At 42.1% G+C, this 24,472-nt stretch overlaps 2 protein-coding genes across 2 annotated transcripts in view; one reads left to right on the top strand and one right to left on the bottom strand.

Annotated features, from left to right (window-relative positions):
- Nucleotides 1–1,065: 1,065 nt before the first annotated feature.
- On the top strand, nt 1,066–19,919 carry ITGAE (integrin, alpha E (antigen CD103, human mucosal lymphocyte antigen 1; alpha polypeptide)). Its single transcript, XM_010573949.1, has 26 exons — nt 1,066–1,076; nt 1,163–1,260; nt 1,705–1,775; nt 2,306–2,423; nt 3,059–3,199; nt 3,554–3,675; nt 4,336–4,487; nt 5,150–5,300; nt 5,763–5,898; nt 6,496–6,606; nt 6,874–6,983; nt 8,014–8,165; nt 8,601–8,754; nt 9,816–9,966; nt 10,497–10,564; nt 11,321–11,456; nt 12,496–12,626; nt 13,143–13,283; nt 14,220–14,441; nt 14,855–14,985; nt 15,758–15,891; nt 16,006–16,154; nt 16,715–16,843; nt 18,237–18,307; nt 18,994–19,129; nt 19,839–19,919. Exons 1-26 carry the CDS (start codon nt 1,066–1,068, stop codon nt 19,917–19,919), a joined length of 3,207 nt encoding a protein of 1,068 aa, XP_010572251.1.
- A 2,373-nt stretch (nt 19,920–22,292) lies between these two features.
- GSG2 (germ cell associated 2 (haspin)) overlaps nt 22,293–24,472 on the bottom strand; it is a gene marked incomplete at its 5' end in the record, with an annotated part of 2,659 nt that continues 479 nt past the window's right edge. Inside the window, one exon of the mRNA XM_010573950.1 lies at nt 22,293–24,411. Coding sequence (XP_010572252.1) covers nt 22,305–24,411 — 2,107 coding nt within the window. The remainder of the gene's footprint in view (nt 24,412–24,472) is intronic.

Raw genomic sequence — 24,472 nt, forward strand, 5'->3', positions numbered from 1 at the left:
CTCTACAGATCACAGTCTGTGCTCATTTATTTATTTGTTTTCAGTGGTCAAGTCCTTGGGGAGCTTTAACATTGACACTGGCAAGACGTGGATCACACCACACACAGCCTCTTTGTTGTGGCCCACGGTTCTTCAGCACTCGGATGGGAACACAACCATGTAAGGAACAGAAGAAAGAAAAACATACCCAGACCTCCCAGGTCTTTATGAATGCGTGTGGCCAGAGGTCATGTAGCTTCTCACTTTCTACAACTGTTAGCACAGGTTCCTCTGCCTGGGACCCAGAATTGTTCCTCGGTTCTCAGGGGCTGATGAGCGGTGTTAGAGCTTCATCAGTGTGAGGTGTACATTGTCAACTTGTGAGTCTTCACGATGCTTCTCCCCTCCCTCACAGCTAAGTCGTGGCACTGTACAGAAAGGATGTCTGCTCATTTAACCAAATGGCAGAAACAAGCAGCTCGGTTTTTGCAGTACTTCCTGGAATACTGCATAATTTCTGGGGCTGCAGCAGTCACGGCACCCATCAGCTGTCATGAGTTATGTTGTGAGCTTGGTCTGAAGACCATAAAGAGTTGGAAACTGCTGTATTTTGACTATTGGGTCTGTAGGGGAAGAGAAATGAACGGCTAGGCTGGTGAACAGAAGCCAACCACAAGTGGTTGCTATAGAGATAACCTATATTATGCTGAGCAGATTGGTCAGGCTGTGTAGCAGACAGCGTATTTTAAGTCTCGGAGTAAAGAAACTTTTCTACCCCCTGAGCAGAAATTGGCTGACTCAAAGAACAGTCTCCATTTCATACAGCAATGCTGCCATTTCCTGGTGTGATGGTTGGACTTTCTTGCTGCACCTCCAGCCTCCCTTTTGTCTCCAGCATTTTATGGGCAAGTCACTTCCAGACCTCTTCCTTGGTCTGGGATAGCTCTCCTGAATTCATAGTTCAGATGATGGGAAGGATGATGATTTGTAGGAGAAGAGTGTTTTCCTCTTAGTGTCTGATTCAGCTCAAAACCACACTGGTGTCCAGTTAATTAAGAGACATTGTCAGAATAATGGGTGGCCACCATGGCACACAGGTAATTGTTTTGCACTCTCCATTGCCAAAGGACTCTGCCGGATTGTGCCATCTTCCCCCTTTTCCACCTTTTTTCTCGTTTCACAGGATTTTGGCTACTTCCTCAGTAGACAAGGGGCTGGGCAGGCTGAGGAAGTGCACTGTTTTGCAGGAGGAGATCCAGTGCCAGGAGATACCTCTGCGAGGTACAGTCCTGCTTCCCCTTCCCAACACTTGCTTTGCCATGGGTACGAGGGAGTGCAGAGGCTGGGTGTTTCAGAGGGAACTGGGCACATTGCTAAGTCCCGTGGATCAGCACTTCATAGAGAGAAATGCAAACCCACAGTCCCAGTGGTTGGGAGTGATGTGTCTGGAGGCTGCAAGACCTCTTCTGCCACAGCTTAAGTCTTCCCCTAAACTCTGCTGAAATACAAGGCAAAGTTTTTTGTTTCCAACATATTCATTACTGCTACGGTTGCTGATAGCATTAATTCTGAGTCTTCCTTCTAAGAGGACAGCAGATATAACTGACCTCTGTAGTTGTAGCCTTCTCTGTATTTATTCTGTTTGCCCAAGGCTGACAAGTACTGTATCCATTTCAATTCTGTTCTCCTCCTTCTTCATTCATTCAATCATTCATTCAATTTCAGGAAAGATTAAAGGCTCCAAAAATGTCCAGGATGGTGGCATTGCTATTGACAGGAATTCAGATTGGATCCTGGTAAGGCACTGAAAATATCTGTGGCTGGGAACAACTATATTTTTCCAAAATGCTGTGTATTTTTGCTGGGAAATGCAAATGAGCAGACATAACAGAAGGATGAAGGCTAAAAGCTCTTGGCTGGATACTGGCTGCTTGGAAAGCCAGCTGGCACATTGCCAGCCAGGAGGGAGAACTGAGAAGGGCCCTTCTCATCTGCTGAGGACTGCAGTGGACCTTGTACTTCACTGCAGCCACCCCCACTCATAAGAAAAGGGAGGATTGGCAGAGGAGGCTTAGGAGAGCCACCAATTTGGAGGCTAACACCTTGGTCTGGTGAGCCACCCAGCCCCACTCTTTGCCTCAGCTCAGGGCTGAAGTCCTGGGTAACCTGATGTGGCAGGGGTCACATCAAGGAAGGTGCTTTTTTACTCTCACTAGGCTTTCTGTGCTTTGCAGGGGATGCTGAATGTTTGCCAGATGGCGTCTTCAGTCATCCTCTGCCTATGGCTTTGCTCATCATTCATTAGCCTTTCCTGCCGCCCCCACAGGCTTGCCTGCAGAAGAAGCACCGCCGAGCCTTCACCACTACCGAGGACATGAATGGAGTCTGTACTCTGCTCACCACCGACTTGCGCTGCACAGCTTTCCTCAACCTCACCAAGATTGGTATAGGAGCAAAGCTAGTACTGTGCCTTTGCAGAGAGGCAGAAATAACAGCACAAGGCTCTGCTCTAGCAGCAGGGACCTTCTGGGTTCCTAGCCAGCAAGGTCTATTGTCTACTGGGAGAGACCTGAGCTGAATTTTAACATGTATTATAGTGACTTCAACAGGGTTACGAGGTTCAGCCTTGAAGATTAGCACACAGCAGCAGGGATTTTCTGTTGTCGTGTCCCATGCATCCAGCTCTTAATCCAGAATTTCGAAAAGCATCGACATTCTTAGTGGATGGAAGAGACAAACATGCACTGGGATTTTTAAAAGTGCCTGGGCACTTAAGGCTGTTCCTTCCAACTTAACCGGGCTATTAAGCATTTAATCAAGGGAACAGAGAGCTGGTCTGATTGTCTAGCCTTGCTCTGCTTATTGCTGTCACTGCAAAGAAGCCGACAAGTTTAAATTAGACTCTTAGATGGTCTAGTTCCATCTTCAGTTGTCTAACTTCTATTACTAGTCTGATCCTCAGGTCTTCTGCAAATTTGGGAACCTGGGTGGAAGCAGATCCTGAGTTTAAGGTGTGTTAATTAGAAGAGTATTTTCAAAAGGTAGACTGTATTTTTTTCTTGCTTTTTAAATTCTTTAGTTGAGACCAAATTAAACAGCATTCAAAATAAAAATGGCAAAGATAAGATTACTGACACCAGCAGCTCAGCCAGCACAGACAACACCAGGACTGCTTGTGGTGAGCTCTTTGGCAGCACAGGGAACAACCACATGTGCAAAGGTAAGTACTGGACAGGAACAAGCATTACTTCCTTCTGTATTAGCTGAGTTTGAAGCAACTTGCATTCATGTGGTGGGAGAGAGCTGGGGAGGGAAAAGGTTGAGGTTTTGAAGGTTATTTGTAATGGTAAATTTCAGTCATTGTTACAGTCATCACTGAGATTTTTTAAAAATATAACCTGTCACTACAGCATAGACTACATCACCAGCTAGACCTGCTTTCAGAATGGCTGGATGGTGCTGTAGTCAAATTTTTGGTTGTTTAATAATATGTCAATGTTCTTGAACCCTTGCTAAATATTAGGCTGTTTAGGTGTCCTGTCAAATGTCCTTTTATATTTAACTGCATTGACAGAGCTGGGAACAGAGATTGCTGTCATTCTGGGTGGATCAGAGAACACCAAGCCAGATGATTTCCAAAATGCCAAGATGTCTATCCTCAATATGATGAAGTCAATGTGGCAGAAATGCTCAAAGGTGTGTGAACCTCCTCAGAGTCTCATAATCTGATAAGCAGGATGGATCAGAGCTCTAGTGAAGAATGGAAAGTCTCCTGGTTCACATAATTATTGCTTTTTAAACTTCACAGTGATGCCGGTAATAATTCTACATATTCTAATGCAAGAGTTAAATGTTAGTGAGCCAAGGAGGAGGAGTAGCTGAAGAGGGAAGTGGAAGAGCTAGGAGTGGGTTTTCATGCCAGAAGCATGCTTAGATATTTTAACAGGCAATCTCTCAGGGCACCTTGAAACAGTACACACAAAAATAAGGGATGGGGCTTATAAGCCATTACTTTAAATTATTTAAATAAATATGGGGACAAAGTGAGGCTGAGCCATGTGGTCACAAAACGTCTAGCCAGATAGATAAATACAGGAGCTTCAGACAGAGAAATCATTGCCTTGAGCCAAAGAAAATGAAGTAATTTCCTGGAGCTGATCCAAAAGGGATCACCAGAATACAAATGTGTGATGGAGTCAGAGGGATAAAGACAATTGATATACCTATTACTTACAATATATGCTTTCTGTGTTTGTGCAGTAAAGTTTGGGACTAAACTTGGCACTCTGAGGAACTTAGGGATCCTGCCTTAGATCTTGTCTAACCAGCTCTGGCTTTGCCATCTGCTTTCTCCAGATCAGGTTTGCTGTGGTGCAGTATGGAGCACAGATCCAAACTGAACTGAGCCTGCAAGAAAGCTGCAACAGACTAACTGCTTTCTTCAAAGTCCGAAACATCAAGCAGCAGAGCTCACGGACTGACATCACAGCCACACTGCAGCATGTGTTGTGAGTTCACGTGTCTCAGGAAGCTCCAGGAACACTCATGTGATTCCTTGTGTTTCATGTGCATCAATCCAGCCTCCTGCACCTCCTCTCTACTCTTCTTTATCTCACACCCTCAAAGCCCTCACTTCTCCAATGCTTCTCTTAGTCACAGGCTCTGCCAGCTGAGGCCTCTGAATGAGTCTGTCTGGGGGACCATCACATCTACAAGGAGAAATTGCCAAGAGACAAAGTGTGAAATCCTTCCTGGCTGACACAGGGGCTTCAGAATGAAAATTCAGTCACTTGGGCCTTGCTTCAAGCATGTGTTCATTTGTCGACCCAAAGCCTTTCCCATCTTTTTCACTGATCTGCTGCATCTCTGGGACTCATGCTTTCCCTCTTGACTCCATTTTCTTCTCAGTAGCATGACTAACAATACCGACATGCACTGTAAAAATGCCCCATACGCTACTTGTGAATGTGCTTGTGAAATCAGAGCTACCAGCTGTGGACAGCCAATACACTGGGAAAGCATAAATCCTTGTGCACTTTTGCCTTGCATGTCTGTATTCTTGTAGGCTGAGAGGTCAATGAACATTAGCACCCTGCCACCAACACTGACATTTCTAGCTCTGCAGACATGGCTTGTCCCATGAAATACCTCTAGGCTTCTGTTTCCACAGAGATAAAGTCTTCAACAGCCATGACTCCAGCTGGACTGATGACAAGATAATCATTGTCATGGCATCTGGGCAGGTGTTTCTGGAAAACCATAGATTGAGAAATGTAATGAACTCCCTGGAAATGGCTATGGTCAAACTCTATGCTCCTGGGGTGAGTGGGAAGCACCATCAAAGCCCATATATAGGGGAGAGATATTTCCATCCATCCCATGCATCTGCTCTTATGCTTTAGCAGTGGGTGGAAGAAAAAGTAGTCATGCATTAAACTTGCAGGATGTCCAGCCTTGAGATGCCCTGGCTCCTTTGATTCACTCAGGCCTCCATCTTCTTGATGCCAGAGAGCTTACTTTGAAGGAGGTTAAGGAATATATCCTAGAAACAAATATGCTTAAGTTTTATATGTCTTGTGGCTCTAGAGCTTTTATTATTTTTTTTCTTTGCAAATAACGGCTTTCTATGGAATCTAGGATCAGGGTTGCTTTACCAAGCTTTCAGAAAACTCCCTCCCTTTTCAGAGTTTTCAAGTTTTTAATGACAATTGGGGAATTTGTTGGGTTTTCCATCTGTGTATGAAAGGTGCTCAATCTCTCTGTCTGATGGCTTTTCTCCCTAGATTGGAGAGTTCATAAACAACCAGTGGGTCCCAGAAGAGCTGCAGAAAGTTAGAAGTGACTGGTTCGTGCTGTCCACATATGAAGATTTTGACAGTTTCCTTTCGGATTTGGAGAGAGAGACTCTGAGTGATTCAGGTAGAAGAAATCCCATTCCTGACACATCTACCTTCTCTGTAACTTATAGAGTGGATCTCTGATGGTGGGTAGTTTCGTTGCTCAAGGAATGTAAATACATCTCCAGATCTTACCTGTTCCTGTAGTTACTTGCCCAGAAACAGCAAAACAAATAAAAGTGATTTCTGTTACACTAGTAACAATCTTCCTCAGCCAGACAACTGGGAGGACAAAAAATTGTATTCAGTATCTGTGACCTGCAGCCATAACATCAGTATGGAAATAGGTGCTTTACAATACACACATTCAGTACATGTTCAGTGTTTCTGTTATGATACATTTCTGGCTGTGCTCAGAGCAGTTTATTTCTGTTGAACTGTAGCTGTATTTTTAAGATGCAGTCCTGACCCCCACAGCTTTCAAAACTCACAAGTATTTCCATAGCAGCTGTAGTCCTGTGCCTGAAAGCAATATTGACTGCAGGGACAAGGAAGAGTTCAGCTGCAAGGCAGCAAGGCACAGGAGCACCGCGTAGACAATAATGCAAGGTTTTTGTTCACCTTTTGCTTTCTCTCCCACTGCCCTGTCATCTTTGCTCAAACTTGTTTCTTGTTTCAGCTGAAAATATTCCAACTGAAGCACCGGATCACAGAAACACTAATGACAGTGGTGACAGCAAGCTCCCTTCCTGGATAGAGGAGGACAAAGAGGAGGAGGAAAATGGCTTGCGTATGTGGTGAAGTATCTTTTGACAGAATCATTCCATGGACTGACAAAGTCTGGGGAGCTGCTGTACCGTGAGCTGCCAGACCTGAGCTGTAGCTCATGTTGGAATGACAGCTGAGCAGTCTTGGTGCAGTTCAGTTGCTTGTTCAAGTGAGATTACTTGTGCATTGATCAATAACACTGGATAAAGAACTTGGTGCTGATGAAAGGCTGCTGATTGCCTTCTCCTCATTCCTTTATTTTCCGTATCCTGGGTAGCTTCTGGAACAGAGATTGCTTTTATTCTGGATGGATCAGGGAGCATTGAGCCAGAGGATTTTGAAAGAGCAAAAGCATTCATCCACAAGATGATGAAAACACTGTATGAGAAGTGCTTTGAGGTACTCTCTACTCTCTTTCTTTAGCAGGCTAAAGAATATGCTGTGCTTTATTTAAGCTACCTCTTCACCAGAATTTAGAGGTTTGTTTCCATTAGGATGGCAAAGCACTTCCACAACTGTCATGTATTCTTGACATAATTTTGCTTACATCTTAGCAGTATGTTCCCAGTCTTGATCCCAAGAACACTGTAGATATAAAAAGTCTGATTTGTATGCTCAGAAATCCCTAGCTCTGCTATGTTGCCATGCTTGGAGCCTAGTGAGCACTGTCTGCTTTCTTCTAAGGTGACAGCCATGACTTTCTTCTGGTTTCCTGTCTCTATTCCTATATTGTAACATCTGTACCTGCAGTCACAGAAGCACCAATTAGACTGCCTCTTCAGCCATGCACCTTACCAGTCTTGTTAGCTGCGATCATGTATTCTGCATGAAGGTACTCTGCTGCTTTCTCCGCCGAGGCTGAGAAGTGTGACCCACACCCCGACTTTAGGAAAGTCTCTACCTCTCAAATGCTCCAAGCATCAGCATATTTTAACTTGTTATTTGCATAGTGGAAGGAAGAAACATTATGTTATGTGTTGTGCAAATACAAAGTGAAGAAATGGTCCCATTCTCCAGACTATCTTTGATAATGAGGTCATCATGGAATAGGAATACTCCAAGGAAAGACAATGTGCAGCAGGGAGCAATGAAGGAACAATTCAGTAATATCACAGATAATCCCCTCTGCAACCTGCACATGGACCAAACACAGCAGGAAAGTGCAAGGACTTAAAAACAAATCAGTGTTTCCCAAAACAATTCTCTCTGTACTGATAGAGCTTTCGTTTTCCTCAGCTATAATATACTTACAACAATCTCTGTGTCTGCACTAGACATATTTAAAAGCCACTTTCTCGTAAAAAAAATCCTTCCTGCATAGTCTGGCTAATGTTTCTGTTGGGAATTTTGGGCCAGCTGTTGCAGAGAACCCTCTTTCTCTGAAGCAACAGTTGGCACAAGCAAGTGCTTATCTGCTGTTTCCTTCCAGTGTGACTTTGCAGTGGTACAGTATGGGTTTGAAATCAGAACTGAGTTTGACCTGCGAGAAAACTGGGATCCTCGTGCCACACTCCAGAAAGTACTTGATATTGTGCAGGTGTGCAATGTGACAAAAACAGCATCTGCCATGCAGCATGTCCTGTAAGTAAAAAAGAAAAGAGCAAAAGAAATTAAGGGGATGAATTTCTGGGGCATTTCATGAATAAGGGAGAGGGACTTCTACGGACATTCAGGTCCTGAAAGCAGTCATTTATCTGGCAATGGTTGAATGGCAGGCAGCAGTTCCTGTGCCATGTTTTAGAGGGTTATAAAAGCCAGCTGATGGTGCCTAATTCTCAGCATGGGGGTGCTCAGGAAGCAATAGAAAGGGAGACAGCACCTGGTATTTTTAAGATGTGTGAATACAAAAGAAATTCTTTTGCCTCCTTGCTGTGACTGTTAGTTGTAAGTGCATAATTCAACAAGAGTTTTCCCTCTATCCCAAGGAGGGAAGCTTCAGCTCGAGGCTCATCCCTCTATCCCAAGGAAGGAAGCTTCAACTTTCATCCCAAGTTCTTTGTTTTGATGTTTTACCAGGGATTCTATCTTCACTGAGAGTCATGGGTCCCGCAAGGATGCAGCCAAGGTCATGATCGTGCTTACAGATGGGGAAATACTCCTGGATGAAATGAACTTGACAACAGTGATAAATTCACCCAAAATGGCAGGAATCAAGCGCTATGCCATTGGGGTAAGTTGGGAATGTACTTGGATCGTATCTTCCTTCCATTTCTTGGTAGCACTAGGGACAGAGAAAAGGAGAAACTGATCTATGCATGGTTCCAGTAAATAAGGGAAGAGACATGTATAAAACAAGGAGGTGAAAGATAAAGCTACAGTATGAACTGATACTATAATCTATGTAGTGTCAATTATGTGCCTATGTTTTTTCCTTCCTACACCTACTACATTCAGTGCCCTGTATCCATTTACTCTCAGACTTTTCAGAAGAGTCATGCTTTCAGTAGAGCAGACCATCTCGTTCTTCCTTGTACAAAGTTTAGAAAAATCTTTCTAGAATGACTGAATCTAGCAAAGTAGTTAACCATAGTCAAGTCTAGCTCCACAAAGTGTGATTTATATTTCCTTATCCAGGTTATTCTGGAAAATGTCAAAGTGGTAAATAAAAAGTAAACCGTTTGCTGACCTACCCACCCAAGGACAAAATAGCAGAACTGAGGGGGTGTTGTTCATTGCTTGTTTTCGATCGCAGTCCTCCTGACTCAGAACTAGGCCAAGAATTTCAAGCTACCTTCTAGATGAAGTGCATGCTTAAAATTTTAAGTTTTTCAGAACAAAACTTCTGATATATCCTTAACTTGGCCAGCAAATTAGCTGGTGTGCGTCTTTGTCAACAAGAGTTTGTCCTGAAGTCTGAAGTTTGGTTTCAGGTATGCTATATGTCTCCTCAAATAATCTTCCTGCTATCTCTTTTCATTCTTTCAGGAGAGGAAAAAATCCAATTTTATGAAGTCCTGTAATTTGTTGATTTCCAAAATTAATTGTTGGGTACAACAAAGGTATATATACCAAATACAGCACCAGCCAGTTACATAAAGGGGTTTTGTAAAGGTTTGGCTCCAGGAGGCACTGAGACTGTCTGATTCATTGCCTTCCAAAGCAACTGCTATTTCTGGGTTTACATATAGTGGCTGAAGCTGAGTTTTTTACCACAAACTGTTGAATGCAGTAGGTGGGAGTAAGGAGGCTCTAAAGGCTGTTTCTTTTGATTGATTTGCATCTGTTCTGCAGGTGGGAGATGCCTTCAAAAAACCAAAGGCCCTAAATGAATTGCAGCTAATTGCATCTGGTCCAGATGACACTAATGTATTTCAGGTGACCAATTATTCAGCATTAGATGGGCTGCTTTCAACCTTACAGCAGAATATTATTGGTATAGAAGGTAAATAGATTCATAGAATCATACAGTAGTTTGGGCGGGAAGGGACCTTAAAGATCATCTAGTTCCAACCCCCCCTGCCACGGACAGAGACACCTTCCACTAGATCAGGTTGCTCAAAGCCCCGTCCAGCCTGGCCTTGAACACTCCCAGGGAGGGGGCATCCACAGCTTCTCTGGGCAGCCTGTTCCAGTGCCTCACCACCCTCACAGTGAAGAATTTCTTCCTTACAGCTAATCTGAATCTACCCTCTTTCAGTTTAAAACTGTTACCCCTCATCCTACCACTACACTCCCTGCTAGAGTCCCTCCCCATCTTTCTTGTAGGCTCCCTTTAGGTACTGGAAGACTGCTATAAGGTCTTCCTGGAGCCTTCTCTTTCCCAGGCTGAACAACCCAAACTGCCTCAGCCTGTCCTCACAGGAGAGGTGCTCCAGCCTTCTGATCATCATCAAATAGCAACCTTTCTATTTTGTTAGTACCTTTTGAGAAATAAGGAGAAAGTAGCTTACCCTGTTTCTACTGCATCCTCAGGTACACAGGGTGATGCTCTGGAATATGAGCTTGCACAAGCTGGTTTCAATGTGCAGATCTTGGATAAGGTAAGTGTTCTGAATGTAACCCTGCTAAACGGTTGTATGCTGTGCTGTTGCTTCAATACTTGTAAGCATTCAGGAGGTCTCCCACAGGAAATTATGGTGGTACAAAGGTGTGAGACCCATGTAGTCAATTCTCTTTTGAAAGCCACTGCTTGCTTTGAATATGTCAGATAACCGAATGTAGTCAGTCAGTAGCAAATTTTATTTTAGGATGGGATTTATCTAATGTGACCCCTGTTCTAACCACTGGATCCTTTTTATTCCACTGGGCAAAAGAGCTATTTCCAGTTGACAGCTTTGATTTTGCTGGCGTTCACATCTCCAATGCACAAGTCAGGGGCTCTGTCACGTTGCAAATAAAATAATTCTGCTGTTTTGGAATGCTCTGGCTTAAAACCTTGGTCCATCCAGGACAGGAATGATCTATGTCCTTGTTGGGAGGGGGAAATAGTGGATGTTGTGGAGGATAGTGAACATTCAGCAGCCTTGGCTGCCAGGACAACACTAATCCAGTTTTGCAAAAAACCTCATGTAGTGAACTGGGAGATGTGCAGCTGCTTCTCTGGTGCTGGGCAGTCACCTTGTCTTTCTTCAATATCTGGCAGGAGCTGGTAGAACTGCCCAAGCTACAGGGTCTGGGAAAGAGTGAAGTACCTGTAAGCCAGAAAACATTGCTCCTGACTTAAACTGCTTTGCAGAGTGCTAGAGGCAATTGTCCCGTGTTCATCTCTTCTAATTTGCAGTATGTTACTTCTGCAGCAAGTCTTAGTGTTTGGTACAGTGGGGGCCTTTGACTGGTCTGGTGGAATTCTGCTGTATGATCTGGCAACCAAGATTGCTATTTTCCTGAATGAATCTAAAGAAGAAGCCAAAAAAGCAAAATACAGTTACCTAGGTAATCAGCTTACCCCTCTCTGAGATCAAATGACAAGCTGACTGTGGTTTTGCTTTGTTTGTTTGTGTTTAGTGCAGTATGACGACACTGACAGCATTTACCTGAAGAAGGCCACCTCCTGCAGCATCTTACTGGATTTTGAATATTTTCTTTAGCAGGGAGAGAGATTCTGGTGAAAACACTCTCTGTCTCCTTATTTGAGGGAAGACACTACTTGTTTTCTCCTATGAGTTATGATGCCTCGTGATATTATTCTGTTAACACATGCCATTTGGTTTCACTGTGTAAGAATACTTGCAATGAAGGGCATTTTTGAGAGCTGATAAGGAGAAATATTTCACTTGTTATGAGTGTCTGCAGAAGAAACAGCTTGTGAATCAATACTGTTCTTGGCTTGGTGACAAATAAATCCTTGCTTATTCACCCCAGTGCTTTGTAGCCTCATGAGCCCTGTACCTCCCGACTGTAGCCTTGGCCATAAAGTCTTACCAGGTGATATGAGGTACTGTGGGCTGTTTGTGTCAGGATAATCCTTCTCCCACTACCTTCCTGTTACAGAAGCCCTGTAACAGATTTCTTTTTGCTTTCAATACAGAGTATAGTGTTTTCTTCACTTCTGTGAAGGGTGATAAACCTTCCAGCTTGCGATGTAATAATTAAAGAAAAAAGTGTGTATGTTGGATGATCACTTAGGAACTATGACAAATGCTAAGAAAAGTCATCAAGAGTTCAGGCATATTTTTCAGAGCAGTAATTTATTCAATTACCCTACACGCTGTTAAGAGAGGAAAACCTCAGCTTTGCCGGTTTTTCTCTCACAAAAGTTACCTGCTATTTCCTAATCAATATTTTAATTATATGCTCTGTAATTAAAACCATGGGCCACAACAACTAGACATGGGGCAAACTCTTGGATCTCACTGAATATGTACGTCTCAATATGTGTGTCTCAGAGCAAACTCTGTGGGCTTTTTCCTTCAGGCATAGAGTATGGTACTGATAATTTATGCTATTTTTGCTTCTTATGTGAATGCACCAGGGTACAGTGTGGCAGTGGTACACACAGAATATGGACCCTTGTACGTGGCTGGAGCTCCACGACACAGCATGAGAGGGAAGGTGTTGGTGTTTCAGGACAACCACTTAAAACAAACCCTGCAAGGAGAACAGGTACTGTCCTTCAGTCACCCGGGGCACTCAGGTCAGTGGGGGTCAGGTGGGCTGCACACATCTTGTTTGCTCAAACAGCAGATCCATTTTCTCCTCCAGACACACTTGGATTTAGCCAGATGTGGACTACACAGTCTTTGGTCACTCCATAATGCTTTTGGAACATCAGAAGAAATCATGAAATTTGGAAAAAGACTGGGAAAAAGATTAGCTAAATGGGGTGTACTCTATTTATGTTCTGTTCTCATGGTTCATGGGGAAAGAGGTCATCAACTGTGGTATTCTTTTTCCTCTGTCAAATTGTTGAATAATGATTTTGTTAATGCTAAACTGGTTACAGGATCTGTCCCTGAGGATGGCTGTAATAAAATAAACAATAGGAAATGATCCACATATAAGTAGATATGTGATGTTGTGTTCTAAAAATTGCCTTACTGCTGCAAAGGACACTAATTCTACAAAGCTATATATAGACAATTCCAGTGAAAGAGCTGCTTGTCTTTTTCTGGAGCACAGGTTGGATCTTATTTTGGATCTGAGCTCTGCCCACTTGATGTGAACCATGATGGGGTGACAGATCTTCTCCTTGTTGGAGCTCCATTTTATCACATTCGAGGGGAAGAAGGAAGGGTTTACGTCTATCGCCTGGAGACAGAGGTAAAAACACTGGTAGCGTAAACACTCCATGTTGGGGATTTTCCAGCCATGCCTAAGTAGTGACAAATAAAACATTCCTCCTTTGTGCTCTCACTGAATGTGCTCGCCCTGTATGGTAGAGGACCACAGGCTGAAGCCAGCAATCCTATCTTAGTCATCAGAATATAAAAGAGAAGTAACTAAAGAAATAAAACCATTCTGTACCTAAGGTATACTCTTATCACAGTGTGTTAAAATCATGTCTTTTGCCTGTACATAGGCAATCTATTGGTGCTGACCTTGCTCTGCCAAGCAGTGTTCTTTGCAATGTTTGCAATAAATGTGTGCATAGGTAGCTGCTAAAACTTTGCTTCCTGGGACTTGTAGAAAACAAAATGTTTTGTGTGCCTAGCTACAGGGTCCGTTACACAATATACAGCATATAAGTCAATTGTGTCATTTTGAATGAGAAGTGAACTTTGACAGCAGACCAGGAGAAAACCTTCTTTGGTGCACTGCTAAAATTTGCTCAGGGCATGAACAGGATGGTTGGAAACAGAAAACAACAGTCCAGGCATCTGTTTAGAATTCAAATAAAGTGCACCCTCTTGTGGCTTATTTCTGTAATAGGGTGGAGAAGATGGGATCGTTTCTGTTGTGAACCAAGCTAGGAATCAACTAACTCAATCTGCTATTGAGTCAAGAAAAGACAGTGCTTTAGTCTGTCTGCTTGCATAGGTTTGTCCAGAGACACTGCTTCTGTGCGAGAATTTGCATGCTCTCAATGCAGAAGGATCAAGCTTTTGTTCCAAGCTGGTATCTTGAACTTCTTATTCTATTGTTTAGGGTTTTAAGCATTATAAGTGTGGAGTCAGATTTGTGGTTTTTTTTAATTAATGTAAGAGCTACTCATGCTACATTTGATATAAATGGATTTCCTTCTTGGATGTTTTTCAGAGTGGTTCATTCACCTTGAAAGGACACTTAAATGTGCAGGGGACCTCTCCTTTTGCAAGGTTTGGGTTTACTGTGGCCAGCATTGGAGACATCAATGGGGATGGATATGAGGATATTGCAGTTGGAGCCCCTCTTGAAGATCAGCTTTCAAACAGTTCCGCTTTTGGCAGCATTTACATCTTTAATGGTGATAAAGACAAGATCAAGAGCTCTTTTTCTCAAGTACGTGTCATGTTGGGAATTGGCTCCAGTACACATTGAGAGGGAAAAGCTTGTGTTTTTGTAGCAAGAGGCTGGGAGGAAGGACTTCCACATTTCATTTGCATTGATGGGTGAGAAATTTGCAGATGACAGGTGCTTTATGTGACTCCACAGGTTTCTGCAGCAGAGCTGCTCCTTAACTGTAATTATTCAGCTGTCTGCTTAGGCAAAAGAGCTGGATTCAGGTGCTTCCTATAGAACAGCATAGCCTTTTGCAAGCCTGCCCATCCATGACAGGAAATTAAGGCAGCATTTTGCATCTCAGGAGTGTTAGAAAACCATCCTCACAGCAGCCTCGTGAAAAGAAGTATATTTTCCAAGGACAGGAGAGAGATCCTGAGTTACATTTGTTGATGTTTCCCCCCACCTTTTAGAGAGTAAAAGCCTCTGAAATTTCTTCAGGACTCCAGTATTTTGGACAATCCATTGATGGTGGCTTTGATTTCACTAATGATGGTCTCCCAGATATTACAGTAGGATCACTGGAGAACGTGATTGTGCTCCGGTAGGTAATAAGTGCTATTTTTTAGTGTGCTGGGGAAATGCTTCAAAGACAAATATAGAATCTGTGTTCCAAGCACTGCATAGTGATTCTATTTTTAATTCAGCATCAGAGGGACATAAAAAAATCTTTCCCAGTGCTAGAAATTACATAAAATGTAAAGCCTTTAGTTCAAGTTGCAAACTTTTGCCTTTGTATGTCTAAAGCTTTGAACAGGTATCAGATAGTGAACATGAACTGATTAACATAGATCTAGGTCTAAGAAGACCTTGATGTCTGCAATTCAGCACTGATAATGTAGGTCATTTAGACAAAGAAATAATTTCTTTACATACCATACCTCATTTTCAATCAGACATCTGGTAGCTGAGTGACCTGTGCAGTTCACGAAGGCTAAGACATGGCAGGTAGATTTGATTTTGTTCTTGCATTTTGTGTTTGAAAACAAATTGTAGACAAAGAGAGAATTTGAACTGCTAGATAATGTGTTTATCTAATGGAAACATAAACACCGTGTTTAATTCTGAAACTCTAGCCATATTGGTGTATTTTGGCTGTCTATTCCTTCAGACTCTTGGGATTTTGTGTGTTCTGAATGTTCCCAGCAGAAACTGGAACTTCTGTAAACAGGCCAGCCTGGTCCAGGTGAAATACCATGGAAATACTGAGCAGTTCTTATTCTTGTTGCCAGGCTTTCTTAAAATATTCTTCCTATAATGTTTCAGTTCAAAAATTTGTATTTTATTCTGTTTCTTATCTGTTCTTCACTGACTAGCTCAAGACCAGTTGTCCAGTTTCTCACCAGCATGAGATTCAACCCTGAGAGAATCCTAATTTTACAAAATAACAGCACCGTTACAGCAAAACTATGTTTCGATACAATCTCAGCTTTACCGGTGTCTCAAGAAGGTAATAAATGGGAATTGTGATCAGATTGAAATCTACAGTCCTACACTGTCCTTGTAACTTGGCACTGAGGACAATTTCTGTAACATCTAACAACGGATTTTGAAAATCTTGCAGTGTTTTCACAGTTATACATTCTCTACACGGTGGACTTAGATGTGAAAATGGCAAAGAGGAGAGTACAGTTTGAAGATCAGAACACCACAAGAAGTGGAAAGCTGTTGGTCAGCAAGCACGTGTGCTCTGAGCTGCAGCTTTACACACTGGTAGGTAATGTTGGTCAGACTTACTACAGAAAGGAGGGTTGAGAGGGTAGGATTTTTTAACAGAATCTGCATGATGATGAATCTTTCTTGAAATGCAAAAATACTACCAGGTGGGGTTTTCTCAGTGTTAGACTTGCTGACGATGTTTTACAGCTGAGGCAGGAGATGTGTCGTGCCATTTTGGTTTGTATCACTATAAATCAAACTCTTATCCTTTTGCGTGTATGTAAAGTATTTCTAATCCTAGAATTGTAGGAGAGGCACGAAGCTCTACAAGGTTAAAGCAAACGTAAGGAAACCGTTTTTCACAATGCGTAACTGAATCACCAAACACATTATCCAGGGGATGGTATGGGAGCCAAATGTATAAAATGATCCAAAAAAACATTTGTCAAGCTTATGGTCCACTGATGGCTATTAAACACAGTGGCCCAAAGAAAACGTCTGAGCCAGAAGGTCCCTAAATATGCCAGAAGCTGGAACAGAGATGACATGTGTGAAGACTTTTGCATTTTAATGCCCAGATATTTTCTCAACTTCTTGTTCTTCCTTTCTTGTAGCCATGTGACTTTGACTGCTTTTCCAGTGTTTTTCTGAGAGTTAAACACGAGCTCTATAAGAAAAATGATAACATAGAGTTTGCTGTTCCTGTGCTGGATAGATACCAGCCATCAGAAATGCATTTTCAGGTAATAAAACAAAATGCTACCAAAGAGCTTTCATTCTTTCCAGAATGCAAGGCTTTTACTATTAAAAATAAAAAATGTGGTTTTCTTAGCTTTTGCATGTCATCTTCTCCCCTCTGCTCCCTTTCTAGTTATCAATACTTTATTCTAGGTAGACTTTAGGGCCAGGTTTTCCACAAACAGATACTCGTATCTTGTTAAGATAATCTCATCTCTAAGGTCCAACCTCAGATCTGCTAAAAACTTGCTTTACTGTTGACCATGACATTTCTCCTGTGCCTCTGCATAAAATGAGATTAGATGCTACCTGTGAAGAAGGCAGATGGTTTGTGTGATTTGTGAAGTACTTTTCAGATTTGAGCTCTCCATTGGAACTTATATTAAGACTTATTATTTGAATGGTATATTTGGTTGTAACAACTATAAAATTTTCTAATGAAGTAATCTTAAAAATCATTAAAATGATGTATATATTTTTTAGTTTATTTTAGTTGTTTGTTTCAAATCTGTATTTGAGAGGCTGCATACTTCTAATAAAGGTTAAGTCTGATATCCTGTCTCTTCTATTGCAGTTTAGTAGGAGGATTCCTACAAGCTAATCTAACTTCTTCACAGTTAGTCTGAAATCCAAATCACAGCTTCTGAAAAAATTCCATAGAGCTCTGTAAAGAGGCAGCTTTTTGCTACTTAATAGGAGTCTTTACCACAATTCAATATTTAATTAGCTGTCCATAAACCATAGGACAGAGAAGTTAGGACAACATTTGGCACTTAGCAATAATGAACACTAATTACTGTAGTTGCAGTACTTGCAGCGATTATGATGTTGATGGTACATTTATTTCCTAAGAATAATTCATGAGACTCTCAAGTGTTGGTCAGCATTGCTTAGTACTTACGCACCCAACATCTAATTATTAATTATCGTTAAACTTCTCCAGAAACATCAGCCACAGACAGTAGGTTTTTATTGGTGAATAAAACTATTGCTAAAGGAAGTAACCTCATCTCTACAAAATAGTGTGCCTATAAGCTGGTACAGCATATGGACATATTTATTCAAGAAAAACATATCATCTCTGGAAAAGAAATTAATATTGTTGCCCTGTGGCAATCCAGGGGCAAACAACTGGCATTTCTTTAACAAGACCTTGGCCCCAGTGAAGACTTTTCATGTTACTGCTAACAGACCTTCTCCTGGGAGCTGAGTTACAAAACATCATCAATTTAGGACTGACTTATTACCAGAGGGTCTTTTATTTCCAACTTTTCCTTAATTGAGGTCATGGGAATTTTGGTTTTCAGAGAATGTATGTGTATATGTAAAGATATCCTGAATCTGCTACCTTAGAAAAATTAGGACTGTTAAAGTCTGACTTGATCTGTTTGCTTTTAGTTGCCTTACAAGAAGGACTGCAACAACAAGACCATCTGTACTGCTCATTTAACTTTGACAACTCAGATTCAGTGAGTCACAGTGGTGGTTTTATCCAGATCTTGCATTCATATAAAATGTCATCTTTGTGCATAAGACGTTTTCTTCAAATTCTCAGACAAGATTTGCTGTCCCTTTTTTTACATTACTTTCCATCCAATTCATCCTTTCCGTAACATCACATTCATACAATGCTGTAACTGTGTGCCTCCATGGGTGTTGCGGGGCCATTCGAGGAAATCTCAGAGGAAAGACCAAGGTATAAATGACAGTCATCCTAAAAACGCAATTCTGGCATTTAATTGTGAACATGTAATTTTGGTTTAGGCTGGTGCACAGCATAGCACTACAGCAAAGAGTTGCTGGGTTTACATAGCCTTAGACAAAACAGTAGGCATCACTTCATTGTAAAAAGCTACCCTGGAGATTCACTTGAAAAGCTAATCAAGCTGAGCAATGTTTAAAGTCTATCTTGATGTAAAACAGAAATGATAAAATGTTACATAAATTTGGAGATGACTGCCTTTGATATTAAGAAGGAAGCATTTTCCTACAAACCCTGAAGAATACTGAATAATTAATTGGGCTATTGCATTATTCTGTGTGTGAAAGCATTTGGAGGGAGTAATTACCAGAACCAGAATGCTTCAGGCCTCTTATTAAATAACAACCCTTAGAAATCACATGTCACCCATCTTATTTTTCTGTCTGCTTCTAGAAAGGAATTAGTGGTGGGCCACACTAAAGAAGTGACCATGAATGTTTCATTAACGAACAGTGGAGATGACTCGTACATGACAGCTATGGTCTTGAACTATCCCAAAAACCTACATTTTAAGAAGGTGACTGTTGAGGTAAGATTGTAGAACAACTCCTCAGCCAGCAGCAGACTGCTGGAAGAAAACGCAGTGCAGACTCCTATTAATTTGCTACCTAAATAAATCTTGAAGTAAGGTCCAGGGAGGGGAAGGAGCATTGCAGTTGTTAGGACTAGAGCCCAAATGCTGGATTTATCTGATTTAAGACTCCAAAGCTTTTATTAGGCTATTTGTACCTAATTCGTTTTATGGGAGCAGACACAGGCTGAGTTGAATTTCCCAGTCTGTTTTTATTCAACATTAAAGAGCATTCCTATTCTGTTGGCAGCCATCCTCTCCTGCTAGTCACTGTAGCCAACCAATACCATTAACTTCTGTAGTCTTATCCTGTAACTGCAGAATTGGGCATCCAGTATTCAAGACAACAACTGTAAGTAGAGATCATAATTTTCACTTTTTCCCTTCCTCTAAATGATACTTTGAGTAGCTGCTTTTGCATCCTCTATCTCTACAATTAGGCCAAAGCCGCTATTCTTTCTAATTCAGCTTATGGCTGGTGTGCATTTTCTCAAGGCAAGAGAATATTGCCTTGAGATATTTCTGCACTTTTCTTAATGTCTAATTTCTCCAGAAGGGAATGGTGAGCAGCAAATACCTTAGCCATCATGTTTTAACAGTACCGTGTTGAAAGAGTATTTACAAGGTAATCAATATTTTGTTACGTCTTTCTCTTCCCTCAAAACAGGCAAAATTTTCAGTGATTTGGCAATTAGATGAAAGCCTGTTCCAAAATAAATCTGCAATCACCATTAATATCACCAAGTGAGTATTGCTATTTTCACCACAAAATACACTGAACTAGAAAGGAGATACCAGAATTTCTACTCAGTGTCCATACTATTTATCAGTCACTGGTTACACAAAACTACACTTGTTCTTTTCAATCTTCTGAAGCATTTGGATCCATGTGAAAAATCTTTCCTTCCCTTATGATAATTTTAGCTTTGCTCATACTTCATTATTTCAGTAAAAGATGGAGCACCCTTTAAGGTCCTACTTTCAGTGTAGTACATATTTAAAAGCTTGTGTTTTCTGAAAGGGCAGAATGGGTTCTGGCATCCTCCTTCCTTAGTAGGGAGAACAGATGATTAAAATATATAATCCAGCTCTGTTCCAAGTAAAGCTTTCACTCCAAATGACTGGGATGAAAACATATGTTCAGGGCATTCTTCTTAATTAAAGGCTTTCTAATGGGGGGAAAGTTACCATTCAGATTCCTTTCTTGTCACCTTCCTCCCATTAAAATTTATGGGGACTGACTAGTACACAGCATTTTTTAAGCCGAGAGCACCTTTAAAAAGGAAAAGAGAACTCATCTCTGGCAGCTACACATCCTTGCAAGCACGGTTTAAGGCAAAGGTTTCTATACAAGTTTAATGTCCAGTTTTGTGAGGGGTAGAAGCTTGAAATTTTGATTAATGAAAGCAATACTACATATTCACAAATTAGCGTTGGTTTACGGGGAGACATTTCAAGGCAATAGCAGCTTTCCAAATCTGTAGTAATAAAGGGCTACTTACTCCAACACTACTGTACCAGTAGTGTCACCAAGTGGGCTGGCACCTCTCCTTTCATTAATTACTGCCACTCTGTTTCCATCCCTCTTGTACAGCCAGTATTAGCAGTTCTCACACCATAGAAATAAAGGACCAATGCAGGCAGACAATGATGTTGTTTCATCTACCCTTTTTTTTTTTAAAGCATAAATGAAAATAGCACCATTCTGACTGAAGAACATGTCCTTGATGTCAGATATGCATTCACTGCAGTCCTTACCAAGTAAGTTTTAAGAATATTCAATTATATTGCATTACTTTAGTCAATTAGAGGAAAGAAAATTGAGAGGATGTCTGGTAAGATTCCAATACAATTTCCATCTTAATAATTTCAAGCACTGCAGATTGTCAAGTCACTTTCTGTGGTACTAGACAGCAAAATAGAGTCTGGAAGACAGAACAATAAAAGCCTATCATAGGCAGTGGGGTACCTAGGGTCTCTAACTGCTTACCTTGTAAAAGGTAGACTTCAAGATAGGTTCAGAGATGGATCTAATTGATAGACTGCACATATACACACATATATAGACAGACTGCATAGACAGCATTCCAGTTATAACAAATCTGGTGATGTTACCTCTTAATTACTTAATGCATCTGGGTCGTTGGATGTACTAATTTTTAATAATAAACTAATTCACTTTTCATTTAGTTTGATTTATCGTTCTCTTTAGACCAGTTTCTTTAATGTACGTGAATGTTAGCAAAGGACTTCTTGAAAACAAAGAATTCAGATTTAATGTAAGTATAGCTTCAAATTTAGATCATCTGATCCATCTGCAATCAGGACTAAAGAACACTTACTACCTTGTGCATTTTCTCCCATAGATAAATGGAGAAAATCGCTTCAATGCTACCATCAAGTTACAGATTTGGGTTCCTATCAGTATACAAGGTCACAACATAATAACGGTCAAAAATGCATCAGGAACACAGGTACTTTTTCTTATTTTTCATGATCAAATACCTCTTCACTGGTTCTTACAAGAGGAAAAAAAACCCACATTATTGCGGATTGGAGTGTTTTCAAAACCTACATTACAGAAACTTTACATTTTGTAGCATCATTCCAGGTACAAATTTTGCCAAACTGAACAAAAATTCAGTTTTAAAACCAAGTCAAAAGGTAGGTTTTTCCCCTCTCTGTCCCCAACTAGGCCAAGAATATTTACCTTTGTCATCACTGTCCAAAATTGTATATTTTTTCTTTTTTCTTTAAAAAAAAATTTGTAAGGAAGACAACATAGTAAGGAAAAAACTTTTAATAATCCAAGACTAAAAAGGTAAGAAAATTTCTGTGGAATTCAAAATATTAATTGAGCCTGTAGAAATCTCCCCCCCCGCCCCTTCTCAAACATAAACTCTGCTCTCTTCCCCCCCATGACTCCTTAAAAAAAGTACATATGGAAACCTCTTCAAGCAGAAGACTTTTTTTTCAGGTTTTTTAGACCGTTTTGATATAGTATTATACACATCGGTAACCGATCATAACACTTCTTCATTGTGCCAACATTTAAAAAGATCATACATAAAAAGCAGCAAAGGAGAAAGGCAGCATCAGTGACTTAGTCCTTGGAAACACTGCACTGTATTGCCTACTGGAAGAGGCTGCTGTTTTGTAAAACTTCATTGGCAGACTCAAAGGTCAGTACTTCTTTGCGGAACTTAACGAGCTGCTTCTTTATTTTCCTCATGGCAGAGGTCGATTCCTTTTTCTTGTAGCCCATGTCTTTCAAAAGTTTGCATGACAAGTAGTGCAGCCAGAGGACGTTGCTGTGTGGGTGATAGTCAGTCCAGCTGTTTGAGTTCTCCGCTTTCATTTGCCTGTAGATATCAAACTGGTAGTCCCCTGTGCCTTGAAACAGTTCTTCATCAGTGGAAAGATCACAAAACACAGTTAACCCATCCTTCTCCAGCCGAGACAAGGTATAATCTATGATGTTGACATGAATCCCCGCTGTGGGGATTGTGTGCGTTGCCCCATTCAAGACATAATTAAGCTCCTTTGCATCCGTTTTCTTTACCAGCACATTCCCCCAGTGCAAGTCTCTGTGCTCAAAGTGCAGTTCCTGTTCTGCCACAGCCAGGGAAGCAGTGACCTGGTGCAAAATGCTTTTTGCCGATGCCACCGAACTGAACATGTTTCTCATATTCTCCAAGTCACTGCCTCCAAATTCAAACTCCAGAACAACGAAGAGCTGCTCGTCCCCAAAAAGGTCTGGCCGATCATTTTCTGATCCCCTTACTTTGTGGTATTTGTCCCAGGCTTCTAGGAGATACTTAGGATAGGCCCCTTGAACACAGTGCACAGAGTACAAGCTGATGAACCCAAGAGTCCTATTCCTAGACTCTTCAGACAGAAGACTGAGTTCTTTTGAAATTATTATCTCAGGCAGAATTTCTCCAAAGCTCTTTTGAGATTCACCATTTACTTTTTCAGTCCCCTCAATGGGAATTATTTTTAAGGCCACAGCTCCTCTCTCACTGTCAATCTGGAAGACCTCTCCGAACACCCCTTCTCCAATTTTCTTGCAATCTTTCGTCTTATCTAAAGGAATGCAGTCCTGAAAAGTGATAGGCCCCTCCTGGTGGCATTCCCCAAACACCTTTTCTGCATCTGTAAGCATTAGCTCCAGGACAGAACAGGAACTCCTTGGAGCCAGCAGGACCATGGAGGAAGCAGACCAAGTGGAGCACTGAGTCCTACCAGCAGATAGGGTTCCCTGGTGCCCTGACAACTGGGATTTCACAGAAGGGGTGGAAAGGATGCTGTTGCAGGAACTCTCTTCTGTGGTAACTTTCTTCTTCTTATGGAAAGACAAAGACGCTCGAACTCTACCCCAGGAATGGGAGCCATTAAGGAATGAATAGTCATTGTCTCTTTTGTCTACAGACATCTCCAGAACACCCTTCTTCATTCCTTTTTGCTTCCTCTGTGGTCTGAAAAAGGAGTTGTTAGGCTGCTGCTGTCTCTTAGTTTTGTGCCTTTTTGGTCGGAGCCTTGTTTGCCTCCCCCACCGGCTGGCACTGAAGCCGCTGATGCAAGCTTTTCTACAGGTACTTCCCTCTCCAGAAACAGCTTTGGTACTTTTATGTGTATTCTCCAAGATTCCTTGAGGGCCCAAAGGAGATACCGGCTGCTGGCAGGCAGGTTGAATACCTGCCTTTTCGTTGAGTTTCATGCTCATCAGCCACACTGGCACTTCTTGAGGGTCCAAGACCACCACTGGCGTAAGCTGGTACTTCTTGGGTGTGCCTCTCTGACAACTCAAGCTTCCTTTTGTTGAAGGCCTCCTTAGCTCATCACACGATTTGTCAGAATCGGCACCCTCGTACGGTGCAGAGCGCTGTAGCCCGCTGTCAACGGTGGGCAGCGCTGCCTGAGGAGTGCCGGTGGCTTTCCGTGGGGACAAGGGACCTGGTGCCTGGCAGGGTCCCCGCACCGACGCCCTCAGAACCCTACCGGACTCCTGCAACGCCGGGCCCGGCTCCCGCCGCCCGCCCGTGCCGTTTGCACGGGACCGTCGAGCCCCCTCTTCCCTCACGCTGTCAACCCCCGGCGATAACGGGAGCTGCTCCGAATCTTCCCGACAGGACTCCAACGAGCTCAGAGCCCTGTGGGACGAGGCAGTCCTCTGCCTGGGCGGTAAGGAGCGGAGCTCCAGGCTACCGTCCAGCCCGGAGCCGCTCTCCACGGTGGTGCTGAACAGGACGAGGGAGCTCAGCTCGGTCGCCGGGGCCCGGCGGCGGCGGCGGCGGCGGC

The sequence above is a fragment of the Haliaeetus leucocephalus genome, unplaced genomic scaffold (genome assembly GCF_000737465.1).
Source record: "Haliaeetus leucocephalus isolate CR32 unplaced genomic scaffold, Haliaeetus_leucocephalus-4.0 Scaffold395, whole genome shotgun sequence".
Taxonomy (NCBI): Eukaryota; Metazoa; Chordata; class Aves; order Accipitriformes; family Accipitridae; genus Haliaeetus; species Haliaeetus leucocephalus.